The following is a 21100-nucleotide window of genomic DNA, read 5'->3' on the forward strand; positions in this document are numbered from 1 at the left end:
TTTATATGTATAAAACAAATTGTTTTCCTGTAGTTCCTTAGAATCATGCATGTAAAGAAAAGTTTCAGGTCTGTCTCATTGATATATCGTGTATGTATGATGTACATTGTCATAGCACCCAGCAGTTGAAGACAAATGACCCCCGGACAAATAGAGGTATGAAGCTTCTAATTCCCCCCCCCCCAACTATGTATATATACACTTTTTTGGTACTGTGACTATATAACATGTTCAAATGTTTGTATCAATTCTTTTGGAGTCATTCAATAGGAACTAAGCATGGCCAAATTCTGTGAGGACACTAATTATACAATCATCACTCCTTATCATATTCAATTTAATGTCCATTTTACATGCTGGCAAATGTGAAGTGGCTTTTAGAAATTAACTTCCAAGCTAACCTACCACTAGCCAGATCTTTATCCCTCTTCTCTCAAGTCCGTTCTTAACACTCATCGGCCTTCCTCTGTAAACCAACCCTGTTCAATGCCTCTGTCCAGTCTCATAAGATAAAGGATACCCCCTGTAGGGGCAGCTTCACATGTAATCGTAAGACAAGGGTTGCACAATCCCCAATCATACCATTCCTGAATCGGCAGAGTCCAGTGGTAAGAAATCTAAAACAAACGGAAACAATGCCGAGATAAACAGAGAGCACCTGGAAGTCCCGAATGGTCATCCATTTAGTACTGACCAGGTTCTATGTTGCTTACCCTGTTAACACAACTGTAATACATATACGAACATGAAAACTCATCCAAACGTGGCTATACAGTCTTCTGTTCTACACATACCCTCTATACTGTCCAGCTTTAATATATGCAGACAAAGGAGTAAAATTGAAGTTGTGATAGAGATATAAAAAAAAAAAGCTGAAAAAATATTTAGGAACCAAACATGAACATTTGTTAAGTGTTGAGACATTATGTTGAACAAAGATGGCGGCAGTAAATCAAATCGGCGAAGAATCAATGTAGTCACGATTTCGAGGGTTGAGTAATTCTTGATAAAGATATCAGCGAAAAATCAATGCAGTCACAATTCAGTCGTTTTAAGACAGAGGTTGACAGCGAACTCAACTGAATCCAAAATTCGATATTTTTATAATGACGTCGGAAGCCTCTGATTGGAGTCATACCCCCATTATACATCACAAACATTTTTACAACATTGATGATTCAAGATCCACTTGGGGTGTGATTCTCTAGTCGGTTCCAACATATTAGTTTCGCCACAACAACTAAGTTGTTCGGAAATCCACACATGATTTGTTTATAGTAGTGAAGGCTTTGTGCAGAACCAACCACTGTTTGGTGTGACTGCTAATCTTAGTTGGTGCAATGGCCGCCAAAGGACAGAGCATAGAGTAACCTTAGATTTTCATATGATTTTTTTTCCTTCTAGATGCAGGTCTTAAGACTGAGGGTGCATTTCTCCCAATGGATTAAATGCGCCCCAGATACCAACCTGGAAATTTCTACATTCTGGCACAGTACATACAGCATCTAGCATTCCCAAATAGTCACCCATCTGGTTCTAACGAGGCTCATCATAACTTAACTTTGTTGATCTGGCGAGAACCGGTGTGTCAACATGATTATGCTGCCAGGGGTATATATAAGAAGACAACATTAAACATGTTAATTCTTGTTTTAAGGGATTTATAACTTCCATCAGGATTTATTTACCATGCTTTTTTGAGTATTTTATTTTAACCAATAATCTCATTTCAATTTTTTTAAAAATGTCACAAACTTTATAATATGAATGATAATGAGCATATTCAACATCTGGCAACCAAAATAGTGACGGGACTAAAGTAATTTACAAATTTTCTAAATATTACATCTGTTCACAATTGAGCAATAGACAATGTAAGGAGACTTGATTCTGGCTTACAACATTATCAACGGGGGTTTAAATCTATCTTTCAAAAAGTGTTTCACCCAAGCGCCAAGTTACAGTCTTCATGGACACATGCAAAATATGTGCCATGGTCGTTTTATTTCAATAGAAAAAAAACAATATTTTCTGTTTGGGCTTCTTTCGATCCCACTGTGACGTCACGCTTACGCCACGGCTTGGTTATTTGCATTGGTGTTAGTTGCTTTGTTACATATCTCCGGTCAGATATTTATTTCCTCCTTATCACTTTGTTCCTTTGCTTTTCCTCGTGATTTGAACCTGCCACCTCTACTGTTTTCCGTCTACCAACTCAAGAATTCTTGTTGATTTGCTCATAAAAATCTTGCTTCAAATAAGGAAATGACTTACAAGAAATTTAAAATTCCATTAATTATTTTAAAATTCTCAATAAAGTCTTATCAAATTCTTCTCTCTTGTAAAGTAGTTAAAGTTAAGGATTGATACAAAGGATAACATTTAAAAAAACAACAACAAAAAAACAGGACAATAATTAAACTAAAAATTAATATATTGCAAGCATAGAAAATAAGCAGGAGATTTAAAAACTGACCACAATGAGATTTTAAGACAGCCAGACATTAAATATTTACAGTGACGTTTAACATCCCAGACTTAATAAAGCGTTGTCCTTTGGTGGCTACTTACGACAGTCAACCTCATCAGAACCGTCAGGGCAATCTTCCCTGCCATCGCAGTGTCTATTGTTTGGTAGACAATGGCCAGTTCCGCACATGAATTTGTTTCCAGGGCATGTGCGTTTTGGCGCTGTAATCAAGAATCTCTCTTAGTTCATTCATAGACAATCTCAAAATATCAGGAGAATAAAAACAATAACATTTGTAAAAATAAACTTACCGGTAAATTAAACCTTCTGGAATTATTCAAAGATCAACATACGAATATTAAAAAAATGGCAGAAAATTTTTTATGGCTTATGTACTCGTCATAGAACAAAGATATATTCCAAAAATCACGTAAATTGATCAAGTAATAATTTTAATTAAGAAAATAAAATTTTACGATTTTTAGCGATTAAAAAAATTTTGAATTCAATCTCTGTAGTAGAATTGAATTGTCGCCCTTGAATTTTGTTCAAATATAAAACAATATGGCCGTTCCTGGCTTCCTAATATAATTTGATTTTCTTAATTAAATAAAAAGCACTACTTGGTCAATTTATGTGATTTTTTGAACACGACATCTTTATTTTGTGAAGACTACATACATCATAAAGAGTTTTTTTTCTGTATTTTTTTTAAAACCAAGAGTAATTCTAAATAAGCACCATATTCTTTATTAATCAGAACATATATAGTAAAACTGAATTATCTTGATATGACTAATGTTTGAAAAGGCAGCAGAAAAGCTCTTGCACCAGCATATTTTTTCCTCTCAAGGACCCAGTAGACATTCCTTAGATCACACCAGAAAGACTTGTATCTGGTTGTAAACATAAAACCAACAATTTGGTAATTTTTCAATTTGTATAGGTTTAAAACAATGATGCAAAATTCACATGGTGTTTCCATCATTTTGTTCAATCCCTGTAATAGCAATTTCAAAAGCACTTGTTTTTTTTTCTGCTCTATTAGTATAAATATTTTCACAGACCTCACAGACACATGAACAATTAAGTTGTTTGCTTGTATAATGATAGAATATTCATAAAAACGGAAGTATCTAATATTAAAAATGGCAAAAAACCTTTCAAATATTAAAAAGGACAAAAAAAAAACTATTTTCGAACATGGAGTAAAATGAAATTCTACAGAAGACAAATTGAAGAATCCTGTTCGAAAATGTTCAAATTGATGACTATTATTGTCCAGACAATGCTGATAACAGTTAAAGTAAGCCAATTTATTTTGGAGACACCACACACACATTACTGATACTAGCTGAAAGACTCAACTTGGCATCATATTTATAATCTCCAAAACAGCAAAAAGCTGAAATGTCTAACATGAAATAAACGAAATGTCAAATATTCAAAAGAAAGACAGGCAAACATAAGATAAGACTGAAAGGCTGAAATATCTGATATTCAAAAGAACGAGAGGCTGAAATCTTTAATATTAAAGAAAAAAAATCTAACATTCAAAAGATTGAAAAGCTAAAATATCTTATTCAAATGACCGAATGGATGATAAAGCTACATCCACTATCAACAATTTCTCCCCACTCTATTTGTGCCTAAATCTAGACACAGATTCCATGAATAAAGCATTTTTCCTAGAACCGCTGCTCATGGAACTGTTCTGCTGACCTGCTTTCTGGCTAACTACAATATGGTAGTCTTCAAGTCCAATGTAAACAAGTTCTTGTTGAGCCTTTCTCTTAAATCAAATTCTACCCAATTTCCACCATTAACATTTACTACACTACTACTACTACCTTACATTCATTAAACCTTATCCTCGAGTGGCCTTCGCACCTTGATAAGTAGTGACTCCCTTGTAATAAAAAATAAAAATTTAATATTTAAAAGAACAAATTGAAATACCCAATATCCAAAAGAAAAGCTGAGATATCTAATATTCAAATTAACGAAATGATGACGTATTTAATCAACTAAACAAAATTTTGGTAATGTTCATACAAAATTGAACAAAAAAAAAAAAAAAAAAAAAAAAGAAAAATTAACTCGGCAAAAAATAATAAATAAATAAATAAAAAAATGGCTATCTACTTACGACATCCCTCTTCATCAGATCGGTCACGACATTGAGGCTGTCCATCACATTTTCTTCTTAGGCTAATACATTGACCATCACGGCACTGGAATTGGTCAGTTCGACAAATCGCTGAAATAAGTAAAAATCAATGATAAATGATTATATTCACATAAAATAATTTTCATTTTTTTAAACGTTTTTCTCTGAAAGATCAAGTTTTTTTTTGTAATAACCCATTTGCATAACATGCAAGTTCGAAACGTTGTCCAAAATAGCTGATGAAAGTATAAGAATGACGTGTCTGAAAAGTAACGGGATTGAGTATGCTGTGTGACCTATGGGAAAAACAGGATAAGCAGATTGTGAGGAGTCATTCCAGCATTTTTCTAGATTCCTATAAACTTACCAATTCTCTTCATACGTCATGATTCCGATATAATTACTGATTCTTTTCAAATTTCTTAATATTTAGCTATTATTCTCTTAATTTTCATATGACCGTAAAACGTGCGTTGTGTGCATATAATGCAAAAAAAAAAAAAAAAAAAAAGAGAAAAGTAAAAATTAATGAATTGATCTTTCTAACTATTTTTGTCTGAAATGTTTTATTGAAAATAATGATTTCATAAACTCATTGTGAGGTTTTCATTTGTATGTTTCACTTGCGCCATTTTGTCTGTGCCATTTCTTCTGGCGCCATTTTTGTCTAAATTTGTTATTATGTACAGATTTTAGTTTTACTTGTAGTGTAAAAATCAATAAATAGTTGTCCTTTATCATTGTATCTAGCAGTGAAAAATTAAGTTTTAAATAATAAAAATAAAATAAAAAAAAATCGTTTATGGAATCGGAAAATAGATTAAAATTTTTCCAATTCCGATTCCCCAAAGATTTCCAATTTTTTTTTATATTCTTGATCTTTTATTTATCATCCTAACACTAGTTATCATCTAAAATAACATCTTAAGATTTTCATTTTCTCTAGATGGATTTATCCTTACATTTGTTTGCTTACTGTTGTGATGTCCACCTTACAGATAACAATGAACTATTCCTAATAATATGAAGGCCGGGAGAATATGTCTCTTGGTGTTATACACTAGTTATACACACTTAGCAATTGGACTGACGAGTTAACCCCTCTCTTTATTTGTTGTATTTGTCTTTCTTTTCGATTCTGTCTCCACTAAATACAGAGTTACATCTTTCTTCTGGACCCTTACTGATTTACAACAATTACAAATCCTATTTTTCAGATCGTTCAGCGAAAGTACTAACGAGCAAAAACAAAAAAAGTAAAACAAGCCGTGCGTGCATGGTCCTCCTCTGGTGCTGCATGTGAGATGACATCACAAAAAAATAGTGAATGATGAGTGTGAGAAGTATGAAGGGCCAACGTTGCCTTCACATTTTCGTCAAAGTTTCAGAAAAATCTAATGGATGAATCAAAAGTTATGGGGTAAAAAGTGTCATTTTTTTGCAATTTTGAGGCATTTATGACCCCTTTAGAGCTCCTAGGAACGCCGAATCCCAGTGAAAAATGGACAAACGATGCAGTTTCACGCCTTAAGACATGTATATTTGAATTTAGCACCATGGAAAACCACCATATAGACATACATATCAAGTTTTTGAGTAATATGAAAAAAGAGCTCCAAAAAGGCAGGCTTTTTAGCCCTAAAAGTCCCAGAGGGATGCGAACCAGAATTTAGCCAGGGTCACCCATACTAAATTCATATTAAAAACAATAGCGTCCACATTTTGGCCAAGTTTCAGGAAAATCTAATGGATGGATCAAACGCTATGGGACAAAAAGTGTCATTTTTTACCTCTTTTGAGCTCCTAGGGACACCGAATCCTAGTGTAAATGGATAATGGTACAGTTTCACGCCTTAACACATGTATATTTGAGTTGACCCTCAGGAAAAAAACACTATATAGTCAGACATATCAAGTTTATGTTGAGAAAGATGAAAAAAAGGGTGTTTTTAGCACTAAAAATCCCCGGGGATGCGAACCAAAGTTTTACCAGGGTCACCCATACTTAATTTATATTAAGAACAATGCGCTCCATATTTTGGCAAAGTTTCAGAAAAATCTAATGAATAGATCAAAAGTTCTGGGGTAAAATGTGTCATTTTTGGCCATTTTCGGGCATTTTTAACTTCTTGAGGCCCTGGGAATGCAACGGGAATTATCGCAAAAAAAAAAAAAAAGTTTTGTTTTTTACTGTGCACATCTATTTAATGAAATACAATTTGTGGCAAAATTTCAGGAAAAACTAATGGATGGTTATCTGGCAATCGTCTGGAATAACAGACACACAGATGCATATGCCACTGCAAACAGGTCCCTCTCCAATAAATCGGGGACCAAAAACGAAAGAAACTGAGACATGTGCATGCGAGTATTATGTTTTTTCGAAACTGTTCACTTCTTTCAAGTAAAAAAAATACTACAGCTGAGATCAAAAGCATAACCTTAAGATAGCGAGTCAAGTTCAATAACAATTAGGCCAGCTTGACACGTTCTTTAAAAAGTGCTTTCAAACCTACTTATTCTTAACATAAGGAAGCTGTCATGTGAATCATTTATGCATGCATGAAACAGCATGCAAATAAAAATCTGATGACTGCCCACATACCAATTTTTAAATTTTGACCCCTTAGCAGCCTTTTTTTTTTTCGGATGAAAACCGATAAAAAATTTTCACATGTCTGATTACCCTATATACAAAATTTCAAGTCTGTAGATCAAAAATCCGTTCAGTATATAGGTTGAGAAGTGTCCTCTCACACACACATTCTCACACACACATATATATATATAGATATTAGCTAGATAGTTATATATTTTATGTATTTACATAAAATTATATCTATTTTCAGTATTTACTTCGGTAGTTCTCAATATAGCTAGGTAATAAGTTTTAAAAATATATTTGGTAATTAAACTACAAAGAGTTTTCCATGTTTCATCCACGTGAGGATTTGTTAGGTTTTTTGCATGGAATCGATGGGACTTCATATTTTTATATATACATGTGACTTTTGACCAGCAAACCCACTACCACACACATATAGAAACATGAAGTAACATTGATTCGATGCAAAAAGCCTAAGGAATCCTCACAAGAATGAAACAGAAAATTCTGTGTAGCATTTTCAAAACTTACTATGTATATTTTAGTGTTTTTAGATCTGTGGTCGCCAACCGGTAACCGTGGACCACAGTAAAAATGTGATACTTGAATAAACTTTAAAGTTTCAAGTAATTTAAATAATTACACTATAAACTTATGTATTTCATCTTCGTGAAATGGAAGTTTTCGATTATTATCATAGTTATCTTTTTTTTTTTCTAAATTCAGAGTAGTTGCCCACCAAATTAAAATTATACCTTTAGTGTTCTATAAAGCTCAAAAGGTTGCCAATCACTGTCTTTACATTGCCCGATAACTAATTTAAATTATTCGCAGTTTTGAGCCAAGTCATTTTTAGATATATCCATGCAGCTCTATAATCCACTGTCCATCGCCGATTGTCTATTCAGTCAGATGCATTAGTTCGATCTACGTGTGACAAACTGTTTGCTTGATATTCGATTGTCCGTTCCTTTACATCTACTTACAGCAATTCAACTCATCAGAACCATCTGTGCAGTCCACAATCCCATCACACTTCCCTCGCGGTCCAAGACATTTGCCGTCCCCACACTGGAACTCATCAGGCCTGCATGTGCTTACAGCTGCGAGTGCAACAGAGAAAAAGCAAAGTGAGGTGCTGTGCAAGTGTTAAGCAAGGAAAAAAAATGCAAATCACAGATTTTTAAACAACTGCAAAGAGAAAAGCTCCACAAAATGTATAAAGCAAAGTGCAATAGAACAAAAAACAAAAAGAAAAACAGCAAAAATTAAAATTGGACATTTTTGTAATTTTTGAAATATGCACCTTGATAGATTTTTATGTGTGCGTTGCATTTTGTGGGTATGAGAAATTATCTTATATAACAGAAAAAGTTTGTTATGTACAAAAAAATGTTATGAAAGGAATTGTACAGAACACCAATCGTTTTCAAGCATCCCAAGGTGTTGTTCAACTGTGAATCTGATTCATCCTTATCCTGGAATAATCTTTGGACCTTGATAAGGTGCTTGACAATAAGTGATATACCAGTTTGAATAAAAGAAGGCGAGACAGAAAAAGAAAGAGGTGGGAAGGCAACATCTCAACAGAAGCTCTCAGTATTAATGCTGGAGTCCCTCAGGGGTCCATCCTGGGCCCAACTCTTTTCCTGATCTACATTAATGATCTTCCAAATCACATCCTTACATCATTCGTAGACATTTATGCTGATGACACTACCATTTATGGTAGCACATCTAAGACAGTAAACAACCAAGTTCTCTCCGATTCCCTCTCCTCTGATCTTGAGCACATGGTACAATGGGGAAAGGAGTGGCTGCTTACTATTAATGCATCTAAAACCAAGCTTCTCTCTTTACATCAACGTTCTGATCCACATCTGGCATCAATTGAAATGAATAGCTCGCGTCTTGAGGAAGCCTCAAGTTTTGACAAGCTTCTGGGCTTGACCTTTACTCCTGATCTTAAACGGAACTCGTACATCAAATCTGTTGCCAAGGCCGCTGGAAAAATGGTGGGATCTTTCTATCGATCCAGTAGATATCTCACTGCTGATGCAATTCTCTATCTATATAAGAGCCAGGTATGTCCAAGGATGGAATACTGTTGCCACATCTGGGCAGGAGCTGCTAGAAAGGACTTATCCTGCCTTGATAGAGTTCAAACTAGACTCGTAGATGTCCTTTTCTCTTCCCTGCAACCTCTATCTCACAGAAGAGATGTTGCGAGTTTGTCTCTGCGATATCGTTATTTTCATGGAAATGAAAGACTGAGCTTCAGTCTATGCCCCCCCTCTCGCCAAACTTTCATAAGAAACACTCATTTAGCTTAAAACACTTAATAATCCCCCCCACTCTTTATCTGTGCCTAAGCATAAACGTAGATTCCATGAACAAAGCTTTCTTAGAACTGTACGCCTGTGGAACTGTCTTCCGTTTTTATGCTTTCCAGCTGACTACAATATGGTTGTTTTCAAGTCTAACGTAAACAAGTTCTTAATTAGCCGTTTCACTTGTTAACAAATTTACCGAATTTCCATTTACTAACGATTACTATATTGTCCAATTTCTACTGTACACTCTTTAACCCTTATCCTCGAGTGGCCTCTTGAACTTGATAAGTGGTGATGCCTATGTAAAAAAAAAAAATCTCGAGCATAGACAGTGCTAACACTGAGAAACACCAAGAAGGTTTCACCGTCCTTCCACATCCAGCAGCTTATATATTTTCAAAGGGTCACCAATTTGATACTTATAAACCTTGATATATTTATATATGCATGTCCTACTTTGTGGAAATCAATATATAAAACACATAAAGTTTGTTTAGCTGTTATATAATAAGAAATTGTACAGAGCATTCATCGATATTCTGATCTCTTATTACTTTATGTCGCTATACAGTAGACATTAACAAACATGTACTAAAATGTAGTATTGCTCGTGCTGATGTTAGTATGAGAGAGCAAATGTGTTATGGAAATAATTTTTTTAGGTGTTGGTCATTGACGGACAGAGTGATTTAAGATTCAGATTTGTTTATTCATAAACTAGTTGATATATACCGACTATAATTGTTCTAGGTTTATATCAACCATAATTATTGTATAGTATTTTTCGTTTTTAGCTTTTAGATATTATATAATTGCAAGGAATTATAGGGGCACCCATCATTTCCAATCCTCACAAGGTGTTGTTCATCATCAACTTGCAATCTCACTATCCTTATCCTCAAATGGTCTTTGAGCCTTGATAATCAGTGATACACTAGTTAAAAAAACAAAAAAAAAAACAAAGATAAAGGTGGTAGGATAACATCCCGAGAGTTATAAGGTTAGAACTTAGGAAGGCAGAAAATTGTGAGGGTTGGAGAAAACTGGTCGCCAAGTCATCTTTGGCACTCCAACCATGAGACAGATGATATGATGATCACGAGATGAGGAGTTATGGCAAATGATGTTGTATAATCCCCATTTTCACAAAAGAAGTATATACTACTTTGGCTGTAATCCTCTCTGAAAGTAACAGTTATATGGGACTCATTATGTCAACAGTTATATGAGTCTATGTTAACAGAAAATTCAAATTAGTTTCAATAAGAGTTAAATTTTTCAAGAAGTTTCATGCCATCATTCTAATGTTCCTCTGATTCCACCTGGTGTCACTATGGTCCAATTAACGACTGAACTGAATGCAATTAAAACAAAGACGTATACCAAGATCAAACAACTTTTCTCAAATAAAACTGTAATTGTGGTATTAATTTTATATTAGGGTTTTTTTTTTTTGGTTTTTTTTACAATATCATCATGAAATCACGAGTTCGGACACATAAATAACAAAAACAATGTCTTAGTTAATTTTAGAAATTAAAAAAAAAAAAAAACATATATATATATATATATATATATATATATATATATATATATATTAGTTATATGAGGTTCTGGGCTGGGAACATGAGTATACATCGTTTTCATTACTTACCAGGCAGCATTATGTGGTTATCGTAGTTGAAAAATATGAATTTAGAAATTGGAATTCTAATTGTATTAGATGCGTTTACCTACATCAGCACTGAGAGTTAGAATGCATCATTTAGAAGAAATAGGCTTGTGTTTTTAACCAACAGAAATCTCTCCTGTTCACTTCAAATCTACATATCTGGATTCGACTGAAAAGGAGAGACAAATCAACACACAAAAAGCAGAGGTGATTCATAAAAATAAATAAAATAAATACAGCTTTACAGATTGGGCAATTTGCAGAAGTGTTTACTACTCAAATTAACACGTATGTGTATATATATGTGGTTATATGAAGTTCTGGGCTGGAAACACGAGTTGAGCAACGTTGAACTTGGTCAGTACTAAATGGGTGACCATTTGGGACTTTCAGATGCTGTATGTGCTTTCTGCTTATCTCGACATTGTTTCCAGTCGTCCTGGACTTTTCCTTGCCACTGGACTCAAGCAGAGTCGATTCAGAAGAGGTGTGGTTGGGGATTGCATAACCCTTGCCTCAGAATTACACGCGCTACTGTCCCTAAGAGGTATCCTTTATCTTTCAAGACTGAACGGAAGCATTGCATGGATATACATAAATGTGTGTGTGTGGTGCTCCATGTATGTACCTGAGGATATTTTAATTATATGTGGATGGTTGTTAAAGCACAAGAGCAAGGTATCTTTTTTTTTTTTAATTTGTTATTATTCAAGCTTTCGGGTTCGGTTGTTATATTTTACGGCATATCAACTCTTTATTTAATGCCAAATCCAGTAATTTAAAAAAAAAAAATTTTGTTTCAAGTTGTTTTATATCTTCAATCGCTTATTTATTGTGTTTGGTTTGGTTGTTTCGAAAAGAAAAAAAAAATTTGTTTTTGACTTTGCAGATTATGATTGAGTTTTGTACAGGAAAATGGAGCAAAAAGACAATAACATCAATGCTTTAACAGAGTATGAAGACCCACGTTAAGTGTGCTTGCATGTGAAATTTTTGTGGCAAGAGGTGTGCAATCTCCAACCACCCCTCTCCTGAGTCGATAGTGCCAAATACCAGTGGCACGTGACGTGTATGTATATTCAGGATGACTGGAAACAATGTAGAGATGAATGGAGGGCACATACAGCTGTAGAATTCCCAAATGGTCACTCATCACTAACTAGGCTCAACGGTGTTTTAACTTTGGTGATCTGATGAGAACTGGCATGTCAACATAATGATGCCATATATGTTTACTTGTACTACAAAGACATTCACCTGAGGTGACTTGCTCCATCCATTTTCACAACAGCATGCCTCATGAAGACTAAACCTGACGATTTGAAATTAATTACCTGATGATCTAATGCCACTCCCTATCCCAACAATTCGATGTCAAGCGTGACCTTTTCCCAATAGGACAGCTAGTGAATTTATTCCCAACATACCCCATACATTCCCAATTTATTCCCAACATACCCCATACATTCCCAATTTATTCCCAACATACCCCATACATTCCCAATTTATTCCCAACATACCCCATACATTCCCAATTTATTCCCAACATACCCCATACATTCCCAATTTATTCCCAACATACCCCATACATTCCCAATTTATTCCCAACATACCCCATACATTCCCAATTTATTCCCAACATACCCCATACATTCCCAATTTATTCCCAACATACCCCATACATTCCCAATTTATTCCCAACATACCCCATACATTCCCAATTTATTCCCAACATACCCCATACATTCCCAATTTATTCCCAACATACCCCATACATTCCCAATTTATTCCCAACATACCCCATACATTCCCAATTTATTCCCAACATACCCCATACATTCCCAATTTATTCCCAACATACCCCATACATTCCCAATTTATTCCCAACATGCCCCATACATTCCCAATTTATTCCCAACATACCCCATACATTCTTTCATGTGTTTACAATCTAGAACTACCCCAAATCATTTTGAACTTTTAAACTATCAATTAGATACTAATTTAAGGTTGGAATTAAATTATAGAAGTTAAATATTATAATTCATTGGTGCTTCTAAATAATAGAAGGCATGCATTTAATCATCGAATCTTTCTTGTATTTAAAAATCTAAATGCTTTTAAAAAAATAAATTCTTTTTCAAGCAATAATTATTTTTAGTTTTACAAATATTTCTGACAATCTTGTTTATCTGATCAGTATTATAAACATCAAATGTTTCCTCGAATTTCAATGAATGTGAATTGGTTTGGTCAGCAATGTTGTGCAATGGTCGTGTGCAAGGTGAAAGAAAGAAAAATGTGCACTCCAAAAGGAAGATAAGATCAAAGAAAAAAAATAAAATACTCAGATCTTTTTTTCATCGATTTGTCATCGCCAACTAGTTTAAGGTCAATACAGATCACAACAAATTATCGACAGTTTGTTAACCAGTCCTCATCTAATGAGGTGACTAGGACTGTGTTTTACATAGAGCATCTGGTATTTCCAAATTGTTTATTATATGTTCGGACCCAACATTACTTTACTTTGTTGATCTTATGGAAATTGGTATGTGAATATGATTATGGCATAGTTGAACATATTTATAATAAGAAGCAAGAAATTAATGGCAGTATTTTTTAATTTTAATTCTTTATGATTGAATGATAATATAGACCAGCCCATTTGGTTTAATGGTAGGAGTGTTCGTTCATGGGCCAGAAGACCAGAATTAAATCCTCAGTCAAGTCATACAGACTTCGAAATCTAGTGGGCGATGTTTTTTTTTTTCCTTATCTCTACCACTTCTTTCTCACAGAAGAGACATTGTTAGTTTTTCCCTATTCTATTATTATAATGGCAAGTGCTCGACTGAACTCCAATCTATGGTTGCCCCCCCCCCCCGTAAAACATTTACGACAAACACTTCTCTAGTTACAACCAGTCCACACTGTCCATTACTCTCTAGTTGGGCCTAAAATTAAACGAAAATTTCATAAGCAAAGTTTCTTTCCTAGTACTGCCAGTCTGTGGAACATTATACAATGGGTTGCTTTTCGACTGACTATAGCATGGTAGTTTTCAAGTTCAATATAAAAATAGTTGTTATGCCATCCTCTTGTCTCACCGGCCATCTGACACTCGTTAATTCTTATTGTTGAGTGGCCTTTGGACCTTGTTAAGTGATAACTTGGTATACAAAATACTAAAATCTCCTCGATCCCCTTTGCTAAATGCCCAGCATTATAAAGTGTGGATAAAGTGTAATTTGAGTAAACTTATGACAAGAGAGGCACCTTCTACATTTCAATGATAATTAAAAGGGATTTTCAGACTGTACATTTAATTTTCATAATTTATATTATGATTTAATAAAAGAAATGAAACTTTTTCCATTGATATTGTGAAATAAAAACTAATTATTTGTATCGTAATATTTGAGGATTCAAAACTCAACCATTTATTTATGTATTCTCTATATTTTGTCATTTACTACAACCTTGTCCATCTGAACAATAAAATGTTTGGCCGCATTTCTTGCCAACACCGATACATTGTCCGTTTTTACATTCAAATTGGTTGGGTTTGCAACGTCGTGCAGTGGCTGGGTGAGTGAGAGGTGAAAGAAAGAGAAAGGTGCAGTGCATAGGAAGACAAGTGCAAAGAAAAAGTGCTACGTAAATAAAGATTCAAGGAGGGAATAATCAGGAAAATTTATGATATTGATAATAAAGTATTAATAACAATTACATTTAAACGTTTTTTTTCATCAACATTCATTCTTATAAAATTATTAAATGATAACATTTGTAAATGTTAATGATAAATATTAAAACTTAAAGGAATTTAGCAATCTCTTCTTCCATTAAAATTTTAAGAAAGATCAAGATACAAGATCAGTGCAAAAAGTTTTTGCAGATTTGTAAAAGGGACATTTTAAATAATTGTAATTTATTTCAAGCATACTGTTATTACTTAAGCATGATTAATTTATAATTTTACTAGCAGGCCGCCCAGCATTGCCCGGTCGTAAAATATGTTTAAGTATGGTATTTTGATTAATGCAGATTTCGTATTTATTATGTTATATTGGAACCCCATATATAGTAATGATTTAAAAAGTTTAAACAAATAACTCGTGCACCACCACCGAGAATCGAAACCAAAACGTTTAACTTACTTTTTACTTTGGCGTTAATACCTAAGCCATGAAGACCTGTTTTCTGCAAGGCTAAAACTGAGCCAATAGCTATTACGTTATGCATGCATATTCATAATACCATCATTCGACCTTCACTTAGCAAATTCCACTTAATTTTCACACTTTTGCACAGATTTTCCCCGGCTAAAACCCAAATATGAAGTTTTGCATGGGTTCGAATACCCTATATATTAAGTTTAATGCTTGCAGACCAAAAATTGACAGGAGTTTGGTAGGCAAAATTTTCAAAATAAATATATATATGCATACATAAATATATATTTAGAAAGAGGTTTGTGTTTACTATATAAACTTTTATGCAAATATTACACAAGTATAAATCATGTAGAATATCTGCATTAATATAATTACACGTAATAGTTAACTAAAGATGATCATCCCATAAGCAAAACGAAAAAACTAATAGGGAATTAAAATGAATGTTTAAAAGAATATGCAAATTAGCTGGATCTTTTGCAGATGAAGTTGTGAGTTTTTAATATGAATATAGATCCACAAAAAAAAAAAAAAACGTTGTAGGAGTATAGATTTTTTTCAGATTAGTAAAGCATTATTTTCCTACAATATTCTCATCTGTGCTAACCCAAAAACTACTTTTAGTAAACAGAAAGAAGTCACCTACCATGATAATGCTCGTCCTCACACAGTATTACTTACTAAAGATTTTCTGGGAGAATTTGGTAGGAAAATCTTGCCCCATCCTCCCTATTCTTCTAATCTAAGTCCCTGGGATTATCACTTATTTCGAGAATTCAAAATCATTTAGATGGTCTTAGGTTAAAATCATTAAGTGATTGAACAGGAGTTCGATTCATATTTCACATCAAAGCCTAAAGAAATTTTACAAGCGAGGCATTTATAAACTTGACAGATGGAATTAAATTATAGAGCGAAGATCATTGTTATGAATAAAAATTTTCCAAAACCGTTTTTTCATATTGAAAATTAAATTTTTAATCAGCAACAACTTTTGCACCATCATAATATATATGCTTTGAAAAAAACAATAAAGAGAAATAGCATAGTAATAATTTTGTAGGTACTTACTACAATTAGCTTCATCCGAAGCATCAGAACAATCAAATGTTTTATCACATTTTTTGCTCACATCAATACATTGTCCGTTTTTACATTCGAATTGGTTGGGTTGGCAACGTTGTGAAGTGGCTGGGTGAGTAAGAGGTTAAAGAGAAAGGTGCAGTGCATAGGAAGACAAGTGCAAAGAAAATATGGTACGTAAATGGAAAATGTTAAATAAAGAATGAAAATAGAATTTATGATGTTTATAAGTAGCAAATAAGAAAAAGGATCTATATGATAAGTAGTAAATAAAAGGATTTAGGGTATTTATAAAAAAAAAAGATTTATGATGTTTATAATTAATAACAGTTAGAATTTTAATAGGACGGTACCACTTGCTACACTGATATCTCTATTATAGTTTTTAATTATCGGTACAATATATCACAAATAAATTATTGCCTATAGTGCAGTGTAGGTACACGTTTTGTGATGCATAACTATATCCGATACTTTAAGATCCTTTGTTCAAGTGGCATAAAATAATTTAATGTTTTATTTTAGTTTGTTTAAAATTAAAGAGTGCAATATTTCATAAAGCTAATTGACATTAACTATTTATGTTTATACATCAATCAGAAATTGTGTCGATTAATGTAATAATCATATTTGCTAATCAACTTACAACAATCTTGTTCGTCTGATCCATCCGAACAATCAAATGTTTGGTCACATTTCTTGCTAACATCGATGCATTTTCCGTTTTTACATTCGAATTGGTTGGGTTGACAACGTTGTACAGTGGCTGGGTGAGTTAGAGGTGAAAGAAAGAGAAAGGTGCAGTGCATAGGAAAACAAGTGCAAAGAAAACGACAAATAGAAAAAAAAAAGCAACTTAAAAACGACATTATGAATTAAGAAATTATTCAGAAGAAATAAAACATAAGTGACATTGAAATAAGTGAAGTATTTATCTATGTTCAAGTTAATTTCATCAGAATTATTGAATTAGAATTATTGGTTAAAATATGACCTATGAATACTAATGTCAGAGGTCAATATTTTAATTTCAGCGACGATGAAATATACCAAATATTATAGGTTATATCCTTTCGAAATTATCTTTTTACAGTCGTCTCATTTTTGTGGAGTAATCTTATAACCAATAATCAGCTGGACATTTTCTTTTCTATGATAAAATATCGATTTGAATACATGCTAACTATTTACTCTTACTTACTACAATTGGCTTCATCTGACCCATCGGAACAATCTTTATAATCATCACATTTGAAGATAGCATTTATACATTGTCCGTTTTTACATTCAAATTGGTGAGCTGGGCAACGTGATGTAGAAGCTAGGTGGGAGAAGTGAAACGTTAAAAACATGTTAGGTGTAGGGTAGCAGGATAAGACAAGCTCAATAAAAATGTATAGTAAGAATACAAGACAAAATATTTGATATATGGACATGGAATTTACAATTATATAGGGAATTATCTTTGTAAATATTGATTAATACTTCCAAATCTGAACTCTACAGTTCAAATTAAGGATTTTCTTAAATATTTAAGAGAACCACCCTAAATATTAAATTTAAGTAATAATTTATTTTTATTATTCATTTATTAAGTTGGGTTAAAAAAAGAATCAGAAATCTTATCGTCTCACACTAGTGGCCAACCTCTGTCCCATAACTACAATGTTGCATCCCTGTACCAATTTTACAAGTAGTTTAATGAAATGTGTTCTGATGGACTTATACCCCCCCCCCCGACGTATATATTCCCCACTAACTTGAAAAGCAACAAAATCCCACCCCTCACTCTTGAGATCCCCAGATGGCCAAAAGTCTTCTACTCTAATAGTTTCTTCTCTTAGACTGCAAGTCTTTAGAATTATTTTCCTGTTTCCTATTTCTTTGGCCATAATAACATGCACAAATTTAAATGTAATTTGAATAGACATTTCTCCGCTCAAATTCCCATACTCCCCTGTTAGACATGATCCCAAATAATAGCCCTTAGGTTCAAGTTGCAATATGGCTGGTATCGGTTGAAAAATCTTAAAAATGAATTAATGAAGCTAAATAAAATGTATTAGGTTTCAATGTTTTAAAAATCATTGATGAATCCCTGAATGATCCCAAATATTCAAAGTTTACCTTATATTTTACTACATAGCAAGCATATTTTATGTTCATAGATTAGAAATTGAATCCATATGCTGCCAGCTGTGCAATAAGGTACGAGTTTGTTGAAGGGGTCTAAAATAATTTCATGTTTTATTTTTGTGAGTTTAAACTCTGCCGATGCATTTTTAATTTTATTTAAAAGAATAGTTTTCATTAAATTTAGTGAATCGAAGAACTAACTTTTTTGAATTAAGAAAATCAAACTTAGGTAAAAAAAAATATGATCATTATTTTGAAGTATATTTTTATACATTGATTATTGCTACTTACAACAATCTTGTTCATCTGAAGCATCAGAACAATCAAATGTTTTGTCACATTTCTTGCTAGCATCGATGCATTGTCCATTTTTACATTCGAATTGGTTGGGTTGGCAACGTTGTGCAGTAGCTGAGAGTGGAAGGTGGAAAAGAGAAAAGGTGCAGTGCATAGAAAGCAAAGTGCAAAGACTGATGCGAGTTTAAAAAAAAATGGTGAAAAAATATGAGATTTTTAAGAATTCATGAGATTTATTAAGAATTAAAGCATTAATAGTTATTAAAATCCGTTGCAAATAAAAATAGATTTTATCAAAATAATTGGATTTGAATAATCCTATGTCAAAGAACAATATTCTGGTTTAAAGAAATCACTATTTTGCAACACTAAAAAAAATAATTGACACTATTATCTATTTAGGTTTATTAATCAATCGGAAATTGTGCCTATTTATGTAGTAATCATATTTTGTAATTAACTTACAACAATCTTGTTCATCTGAAGCATCAGAACAATCAAATGTTTGGTCACATTTCTTGCTAGCATCGATGCATTGTCCGTTTTTGCATTCAAATTGGTTGGGTTTGCAACGTTGTGAAGTGGCTGAGTGAGTGAGAGGTGAAAGAAAGAAAGGTGCAGTGCATAGGAAGACAAGTGCAAGAAAACGAGAAAGAAAAAATATATTTAAGCTACAACATTTCATAAATTAAGAACTTATAAAATAAAACAGTGAAATTTGAAAGGTATTCATCTATGTTAAATTATTCAATTATAAATATTTAGAATATGGTCTAAACGATGTTAAAATCATTCAATTTTCAATGATGAAATATGCCAAACGTGTTTAAATATCCTTTTAAAATTATCCTTTTGTCAGTTGTATATTTTAATCAGTTATCAGTCATTCATTTTAGAGATCAAATCCAATAATTTGATGGACATTTTCCTTTCTATGATAAAATATCGATTTGAATACATGCTAACTATTTACTCTTACTTACTACAATTGGCTTCATCTGACCCATCGGAACAATCCACGTAATCATCACATTTGTATGTAGCATTTATACATTGTCCGTTTTTACATTCAAATTGGTGAGCTAGGCAAAGTGATGTCGAGGCTAGTTGGGAAAAGTGAAAGGTTAGGTGCAGGGTAGCAGGAGAAGATAAGCTCAATAAAAATGTATAGTAAGAATAAAAAGTGAAGATTATTTAAAATGAATATGTGTTATAATATTTATATGAACAAAGTAGAAAGCTGTTACGTGTTTGTAAAGTTATAATAAATATTTTATTATTAAGTAATATGTCAAGCAGTACTCCTTGCGGAACGATAGCAAGCCAGCAGTATCAACTATTGCTATGAATAAAAAAAGGCAAAGAATAAGTAGAATTGTTTTTAACAATTCCAGTTTTTCGAATGTAATGAATAGATAATTTATATTTCAAATAAATGAAACGCTCGAAATAAAACTTTCTTCTTGTGTAATTTTATTTACTAAAAGGGACATGAATTACTAAAGCCAAACTTACAACAATCTTGTTCATCTGAAGCATCAGAACAATCAAATGTTTGGTCACATTTCTTGCTAGCATCGATGCATTGTCCGTTTTTACATTCAAATTGGTTGGGTTGACAACGTTGTGATGTGGCTGAGAGTGGAAGGTGGAAAAGAGAAAGGGTGCAGTGCAGAGAAAGCAAAGTGCAAAGAATGTGATATAAATTTTTTAAAAAAATGGCGAAAAAATATGAGATTTAAGAATTCATTAGATTTATTATCAAGAATTAAAGCATTAATAGCTATTAAAATCCGTTGCAAATAAAAATAGATTTTATCAAAATAATTGGATTTGAATAATCCTACGTCAAACAATAATATTCTGGTTTAAATTAATCACTTATTTTGCAACACTAAAAAAAATAATTGACACTATTATCTATTTAGGTTCATTTAGTCATAAGAAATTGTGACGAGTTATGTAATAATCATATTTTCTAATCAACTTACAACAATCTTGTTCATCTGAAGCATCAGAACAATCAAATGTTTGGTCACATTTCTTGTCAACATCGATGCATTGTCCGTTTTTACATTCGAATTGGTTGGGTTGACAACGTAGTGATGTGGCTGAGAGTAGGAGGTGAAAGAAAGAAAAGTGCAGTGCGTAGG

General features: G+C 32.9%; 2 protein-coding genes across 2 annotated transcripts in view; both read right to left on the reverse strand.

The window, feature by feature from the left end:
• Nucleotides 1-21100, reverse strand: part of LOC145261202 (uncharacterized) — a 751089-nt gene that overhangs the window by 134830 nt on the left and 595159 nt on the right. Inside the window, exons 78-80 of the mRNA XM_080119542.1 lie at nucleotides 8232-8348; nucleotides 4620-4730; nucleotides 2572-2691 (exon numbers count right to left, since the gene is read on the reverse strand). Coding sequence (XP_079975668.1) covers nucleotides 2572-2691; nucleotides 4620-4730; nucleotides 8232-8348 — 348 coding nt within the window. The remainder of the gene's footprint in view (nucleotides 1-2571; nucleotides 2692-4619; nucleotides 4731-8231; nucleotides 8349-21100) is intronic.
• LOC145260994 (uncharacterized) lies at nucleotides 10449-21058 on the reverse strand. Its single transcript, XM_080119123.1, has 7 exons — nucleotides 20939-21058; nucleotides 20463-20582; nucleotides 19931-20050; nucleotides 19413-19532; nucleotides 18942-19061; nucleotides 16564-16622; nucleotides 10449-10512 (listed from the first exon to the last, which is right to left on the reverse strand). The coding sequence occupies exons 3-7, from the start codon at nucleotides 19991-19993 to the stop codon at nucleotides 10449-10451; spliced, it is 426 nt and encodes a 141-aa protein (XP_079975249.1). The 5' UTR covers nucleotides 19994-20050; nucleotides 20463-20582; nucleotides 20939-21058.

This window comes from Euprymna scolopes, chromosome 37, assembly GCF_053919585.1.
Source record: "Euprymna scolopes isolate OS-2025 chromosome 37, ASM5391958v1, whole genome shotgun sequence".
Classification (NCBI taxonomy): Eukaryota; Metazoa; Mollusca; class Cephalopoda; order Sepiida; family Sepiolidae; genus Euprymna; species Euprymna scolopes.